Genomic DNA, 7,897 nt, shown 5'->3' with positions numbered 1-7,897 from the left:
TTTGGTGAACGTCCCCGATTGTCGTCAGCCATCCAGTTCTTAGATAGAATGCAAGAATGATTCCTACGCTTGAGACATAAATAAAGAAGATATTAAATTAAGTAATAAATAGGACCTCCGCATGATTTTCAGTTCAGTCAAACTGATCTGTTCCTTGTATGGAAAATAGGAGACTATTTGAAAAAGTCAATAGCTCAGTCTAGCTTAACCGGCTCGTATGAATGAATGCGAATCTTATGGATGAAATCAATATAAAAATTGAGATGGGATAAAACACATTTAAAAGAAGTGCATTTCTGTGCTACTCAAGGCATTTCCAAGAACCGGCTAATGTTCCATGAGAGATAAGGATTTATCCCATGCCACGTTCCTAAATATGTTGGATCCAGAAATTCCATCATTTCAGGCTCTTCCTTGCTTATGGTGATGGGAGTTTAAAACAAAAAGTGCTAGAGGGCTACCAATGTCCTGATCTTGGGGTAGCCATGTCCACATTGAAATTTTTGTAAAATTACCAGCATTTTACTTAGAAAAACCTACTTCTAAAGTCATCATTATCTGTGACTTTGTCATTATGTTTATATATGTTTATATATATGTCATTATGTTATATATATATATATATATATATATATATATATATATATACATGGCACCTGTGCGCATTCACATTTCATAGCAGGTCTTTCAGGCATAGTTTATGGATTCGGTGTCTGGATGTACACATCCTGCTTGTCATGTTTTCCATACTGTATGAATTCATATGATAAATAACTACTTAACCTTGTAGCTGTTCCGGTGCCTCCAGCATATACACTCCGAATTATTCATAGGAAATTAAACTCTGGGTATCAAAGCAGGGGTGCAGGTCACTGCTGCAACAACGTGGATGAATGCAAGACTTGCTTAGACCTTTTAGTAGAATGGTTTAGATTTTATTTAAAGTATACTTATTAATTGTTTATTAATTACCATTATTTTTGTTTTTCTCACTCTGAATTCCTTTCCCGATGATTCTACGGTGATCAGGAGATCAGTGATCTATGTTGTCAGTGTGGGGGGGGGGCATAATGCTAAGAGACCGGTGCCGGTGCAAGGGAATGCCTTAATAAATTTCTGAGCATTTAAAACTTGTTCAATATAATAGCACTTGCTGCAAAAGCTGTTACATCAGTCAGCTTCCACGAGTGATACTTGATCTTCTATACCTTCCGTGAGAACACTCTTGAGTATCCTTTTGCAGAGACTAATCCCAGAGGCATAGTCGACAAAGTCAAATAAAGTAAGATCTCAGCCTAATTCCCGTGTTATCATTGGGGCATATGTACCTGAACGACCGGGCAACTTGGCAAGCCTGGCAGGGGGCTAACTCATCCCTGGCCGAGCTACTATTGGCAAGTAGGACTAGGTCACTGGAAACGCGGTGAGATACCCTGGCTACGTCCAAGGTGTGTTCCTATGATGAGATAATCAAGCAGGAGCAAGCGGCATCCGAGGCACAGAAAATGAAAAATGAAATTATACTAGGCTTTTGAAAAAATCATTCATTAGTCCTCTTCATTCAGCTCGCCTTGACCTCATTGCATTACCCTAAATTTGCTGTGTTCTTCTCCACCGTTTTGAAGTCGTTTAATTTGCAGTTGGCCCGAAGGAAGACATTTAGATAACATCATATTGGTTAGATCATAAAACCAATTAATAGGAAGAGAATACGAAACTGTCCATTTGTTTCATTATAAGACTGGACCCATAAAAAAAGGTATGCGACTTGCGAATAAAGAAACTGGCCAAATTGGAGCATATTTCAAGGTCAAATTCTTAAAGTAGTCAAGAAAATAAAATACTTTTTAAAGGGGAAGATCAACAAAACTATCTATATATTGTAGAACGCCCTTAATTATACAAAGCATTGCTATTTTGTGACCAAAAGAAGGTCCCAATACAATGCATATTTACTGTGTGTCCACCGTACCAGACTTGCCTAGGGTAGTCCCAGCAACCCATCTTATGTCATGGCTGTTGGCTGTCTAGTAGGGTGACCATATTGGCCATTGGTTACCAAGAACATATGTTATTCTCCATTCTTGCTGACCGTTACATGTAAAGTGCTGTATGTATAACAAAGTAACTGATGGCCTTCTTCTCACATACTCCAGGGGGCAGCACTGTATATGCGTAGGTCAACATTGCGGACCTTCTTCTCACATACTCCAGGGGGCAGCACTGTATATGCGTAGGTCAACATTGTGGACCTTCTTCTCACATACTCCAGGGGGCAGCACTGTATATGTGTGGGCAATAATACATTTAGAATATTTGCCTCCCTGGGGTTTCAACTTACGTCATAAGGTGTAATACAACTGCTTAAATTGCTAGGGAGGTTTAATTAAGCGTAGTCTGAACCAATCATTGGCCAGATATCGGGGGTTGGACTAAAGTCCCTGCAGAGATACTTTAACCGATGGCCGAAATAAGTAAATACGTGATTCAGAAGAATCGTATACATCGCGCTCTGTAGTTAACACGCTGAGTGATTGATGCCCTTTACTGAGCCGTATGCGGAGATGAGAAAATTATTAATTAATCCTCGTTGCTTTATGTGGTGAATTCGGCCAGAGAAAGGACAATTTGCAGTACATCTGTGGTTTGCAAAAGTTCGATGAACAATTAGAGGCAATAGATTTTTTCTTAGGAATTCGCCATTGTACGTGAACAACCGGTTCGCAACGCAAAAGACGATAAGTAATACGGGGTCTCTTCAATATTTTTTTATAATATAATATATATAAATACCAGGGATCTCTCCAAATGAGCCGATCACTGAGACTGTTTAAATATTAACCCTTTAATAGTCCATCACGAAGATTATGCCACATGCCTCTTATCATAATCTATGACTTATTAAGAGATATTGTGGACTTGACACCTGTATTCAAGCAGGGACTTCATCTGTGATAGGAAAAAATATTACGAGCGAATGTCTGCCGCTCAGGTGAAGTCGCCTTGATTTCGAATAAATTTAGAAAACATTCACTCATTGGCATGCAGTAAAATACAAATGGAGTCCAGACTCCGGATATGCCCTGTATAATAGAAAAGGGAAGTAGCGTCTCTTTAAAGGACATATTAAAACATAAAATAATAAGTGAATACTGGTCATAGCGCTCATAATCCTCTATTTACTAAGATTAGTTCTTTAAGGAACGTTTGAAGACTCCTTCTCTATATACTACATCCAAAATCCGTAACAAGCTCGGCCCCCGCGTGCTTCTTGAGTGTCTGTAACCAGGGTGTTTAATCATTTTTCTGTAAATTTCTACATTTCTTTACTCCATGATCCTAGCAGCCGTATCACGAGAGTCTGCAACATTCTGTTACTTTGCATCATTGTGAAGACGGGTCCACCAGCAGGAGGCGCCGTCATCTCTCCATCCTCCGCAGGACCTTAGGATCCAGTCTGTGCCCAAGGCAGTGATGACAGTAGAGAGCAGCAGGCGAGCGAGCAGTCGTAGTCGCTGACCCGCACGATCAGTCTTTGTCCCCTGAAGCCTCACACCATTCTCACTCCCAACGCAACAGAACGAGAATTACAGCTCCTATTAGACGTTACTAAAAAAGGGGGGAATGGGCCTTAAAGGAGCAGATCCCTTATTATTGATTTATAGAGCGACATCATATTCTACTACAGTTAACCTATTGTTCGCCATTACATTTTATTTTTAAAAGTCCCAGCGTCCTTCCCTTTGCTCTCCCCTTCACTCCCACTGGGCTAGCGGAAAAAAGGCAACGTGACTGTCTGTCTAAGCGGCAGGTTTCACCTTAAAACTGTAGTCACTGTGAGGCTCTCCGGCATCCTTGCCAATTTCCAAAACTGCATCCCGACAGCGACTCTGCGTGCTTTTAACTTAACGTGGGCCGGACTGAGATGCCCTCGATATATAACGGACATGAAAGGCAGCAATACGAACTGCTGAGATTTAGGACTTTATTTGCTAAATTGTGGATGTACAAAAATTCACATTTTTTGCAGCGAGACCAAACTTTTGCATGCATTATTATTGTGGCGATATATATGTGTGTGTATATATATATATATATTATGCATTGTTCAGGGAGAGGCCACTGCATGTGCCCCTAACACAGTCTTGTGTAAAGGGACAAGTGATGCCACGCTGTGACCTGTGATTACACAAACATTTCTGCAATATCTTCAATCAATGGATTTAATATCAGCGCAGCCCGACCTGGCCCTTCCTGCCAACGGCCTGCGATGCTAAAGTCCAACATGCCCCGCCATGCCGGTGCCCTGATTCACTGCTACCGACCAAGAATGCATACTCGAGTACCTAAAAATACTCACCTTACAGGGACACTCAGTGCCAGGGAGCCGATATAAACAATGTCTATGAAAGTACTTTGACATCCATTGCTCAAAGTTAAAAAAAAGACCTATCTAAGGGAGAAGCTGTGGCTGGAAAGCTGCAGCTTCCCATTCCCTCTGCACTCTAAGGATTTTTGGAGCTGGAGCCACCGCGTTGGGGCAAATACATTTTGCACGTGAAAGTAGTTGGGAAACGCGCATATATATGGGGTATTCTGCAGCATCCCCACCCCGGGTGCTTGCAAGGGAACACGCAGGAATTAAAAGGGGTCTCCTAGCTATGAAAAGCCGCCCAGTGATGGCTGGAGGGTCCCTTTAATAATGGAGGACACTTTGCTCCAACAAAAGGCTCTAAAAGCGACCCCATAGCTGTACTAAACCGAGAACCTCCGCATGTTGCTGCTTTATAACTCCCATGACTCTAAACCAGCACGATGGGCGCTTCAGGTGCACAGGAAGGACCCACTGCCACAATGGCCAGACAATGGGACGTTTGATACATATGAGCGAGCGTGTTACTGAGTCTGCGGCGCCCTCCATGCTGTCTGCCCCCGGAGAACTACTAGGGTCTGCGGGAGCTCCTCCCTATATGCCCCGCGGGAGAGCCCTTCTGCCCCGGAGGAGAGGGAGCATCCAGGGCAACTCCAGCATCAGGGACTCCCCTGCCCTCCAGCCGAGAAGGGGGCCGGATTCTGGATGGGTGCAGCGGAAGCACCTCCCACCCCGGATGTGACGCACACCCAATAGGAGAGCAGGGTGCGTGGATAGATGAGGTCACAGGCTGCCGTGCGGGGAATGGAATGTGTTAGAGTGTAGCGATCGGAACCGGGGGGCGCCTTCTGCAGCCGAACTCTGCTGTCTCCGACCTTCTGCGGATCGAACGCCGCTGCCGCCAGCATTCGGACGTTGGAACCCGGCTCCTTTATCCCGCGAACCCGGGAGCCCGTCGGCAGCTGAGTGTGGGAAGGAGCCAGAGCCGGGAATGCAGAGCCATGCAGGGATTTGTCAGGCTACCGGGCTCCATCGCAGGCGTGTAAGGTGTTTGTGAACCGGGCTTGGCTCGCGCTGCCGCCTGTAACCCCCGGGCTGCACGGAACTCCATTCCCCGGATGCTCCCGGTAAAGTTGATGGAAGCGTACTGTTTACCCGTTACCGGGGAGGGTTCCTAACGCTCCAAGCTGGAGTCTATCTGGTGCCTGGATACGGACGTTGCACAGCCTCATCTGCCCCTACCCCGGGCATCCCTTTAAATTACCTACCCGGCCCCCCCAATTACCCCTCCTGCCCCCTTCCAGACTCGAAATGAAAGACAGAAGGGGAGAAAGTTAAATCAATCGCCTCCATGCGCTGGATCAGCCCGAGGCTTGGGGAACGGAATCAGCACAAGGTGGGAGAAGAGACTTTGAGATCTTTCCACGCAGGAAGATGGCGGAGTGGAGCTGAGAGCGTGGACCGGGAAAGTTTGGGGCTTTTTGTGTTTCTGTGCGAGCATCGTGACCCAGATCGGACACATGCAGGCCAAAAAACGCTACTTCACCCTGCTCTCTGCCGGCTCCTGTCTCGTCCTTCTCTTCTATATAGGGGGCTTGCAGTTTAGGGCTTCGAGGATCCAGAGCAGGGGGGAGGATCGCTTCGGGAATGGCTTGCAGAGGGTTCCCGATCACCCGTGGCCTCATTTCCCGGACCCCCTGCACCACTTCACCCAGTGGGATCAGGGGGAGAGCGAGGATTACCGCAGCCAGGTGCCCCCCAGGCACAAGCGAGATGCCAACTCCAGCGTGTACAAGGGCAAGAAGTGCCGCATGGAGTCCTGCTTCGACTACAGCTTGTGCAAGAAGAACGGCTTCAAGGTGTACACCTACCCCCAACAGAAGGGCGACAAGATCTCCGAAAGTTACCAAAACATCCTATCGGCCATCGAGGGCTCCCGCTTTTATACGTCGGACCCCAGCCAGGCTTGCCTCTTTGTCCTGAGCCTGGACACCCTAGACAGAGACCAGTTGTCCCCCCAGTATGTGCACAACCTCAAGTCAAAAGTCCAGAATTTGCACCTGTGGAACAATGGTAGAAATCATTTAATTTTTAATTTATACTCCGGGACGTGGCCGGATTACACCGAAGACGTCGGCTTCGATATCGGCCAGGCCATGCTCGCCAAGGCCAGCATCAGCACAGAAAATTTCCGCCCTCATTTTGATGTTTCTATTCCGCTCTTTTCTAAAGATCACCCCAGGACAGGTGGCGAGAAGGGGTTCCTCCGATTTAACACGATCCCTCCTATTAGGAAGTACATGCTGGTGTTCAAGGGGAAAAGGTACTTGACCGGAATAGGGTCAGACACGAGGAATGCCTTATATCACGTTCATAATGGCGAGGATGTTGTCCTCTTGACCACCTGCAAGCACGGCAAAGACTGGCAGAAGCACAAGGACTCTCGCTGTGACAAGGATAACGCCGAGTATGAGAAGTAAGTGCTCCGCGGCCCGGTTACTGCGTTTGTTACTGTTTCCTTCCTTGTTACAGGTGCCACCAGGTATAGTATGGAGGCCGCGCTTCTTGGTCTTCACCGACGACCCGCATTGATTGGAGCTTCTGGAAGCACTTCCATTGATCTTGTTATCTGACACCACCGGGCAGCCGGGTTTCTTTCGCCTCCTGTTTGAAGTGTGTATTGATAGGGGTTCTCAAAGTGCTGTTCCTTCTGACCAGGGGGCTTATCTTGATCTCTGCCCTGCGCTTGGTCTGTCCGTCATCTCGTGGTGGCTGCGTGCCGGTAACCGTAGTATAAAACGACATACGTGCGCACGCTGGCTAGTTGGGGATGAAGCTTAGGTCCGGTTGTCGCGCTTGGCTGTCTCGTCTGTAACGATAGTGGGGTTACTTCGTTCACAAACGGGGAGATCAGGGGAATGCCCCCCATGCTGTTGTATGTAGCAAGTCCACCCAAGCTGGCTGGGGACCCCGCCAACACCTGTGTTAGGAAATACACAACACAAACGGTTATTCTAATACCATTAAAATGTGACTTTTAAAATGTATTTCAATGAGATGCGTTAATTGGTTCTTAATCTATCAAGCGGTAAATATTTTGGTTCCCTGGAGACGCAGATGACCCCTGGTTATCACGTTCCCAGAAGGTGATAGGAGTTGGAGTCCATGTTAGCATGCTGGAGGTTGCGTACCCGTTCTTCTCATCACACCGTGTAAATATTCCAGATTGCTGAAGCCCACGGGCTTTAAAGAGGTCCGAAGCTGTCCTTTTTTTTTTTTTTTTTTTCCCTGCAGGGCCGGAGGTGTTTGAAGCAATGCTCAGCCTGTGCGTTAAGGGTTAATGCGTTCTCAAAAGTCACCTGCTTATCATCCTGCGTTCGGCTGAAAAGTCGGCTAAACATCTGCTGCTTTCAGTGACGGCGTCTATTATATTTTTAATAATAATAATATTATAAAGCGTCCTTTTGTGTTCTGCACTCAGTTAAACCCGAGACCCCCCATTCCCACTCTGGTCCTGAAAGTGTT

General features: G+C 46.4%; 1 protein-coding gene across 1 annotated transcript in view; it reads left to right on the top strand.

Annotated features, from left to right (window-relative positions):
* Positions 1–5,892: 5,892 nt before the first annotated feature.
* The window catches only part of LOC149305645 (exostosin-1-like), a 106,633-nt gene continuing 104,628 nt past the window's right edge, over positions 5,893–7,897 (top strand). Inside the window, exon 1 of the mRNA XM_089477346.1 lies at positions 5,893–6,848. Coding sequence (XP_089333472.1) covers positions 5,893–6,848 — 956 coding nt within the window. The remainder of the gene's footprint in view (positions 6,849–7,897) is intronic.

Source organism: Sceloporus occidentalis, unplaced genomic scaffold (genome assembly GCF_023333645.1).
Source record: "Sceloporus occidentalis isolate IW3139 unplaced genomic scaffold, rSceOcc1.0.p SCAF_11, whole genome shotgun sequence".
Taxonomy (NCBI): domain Eukaryota; kingdom Metazoa; phylum Chordata; class Lepidosauria; order Squamata; family Phrynosomatidae; genus Sceloporus; species Sceloporus occidentalis.
Note: the sequence above shows the minus strand (reverse complement) of the source record. Positions and strands in the feature narration are given on the sequence as shown.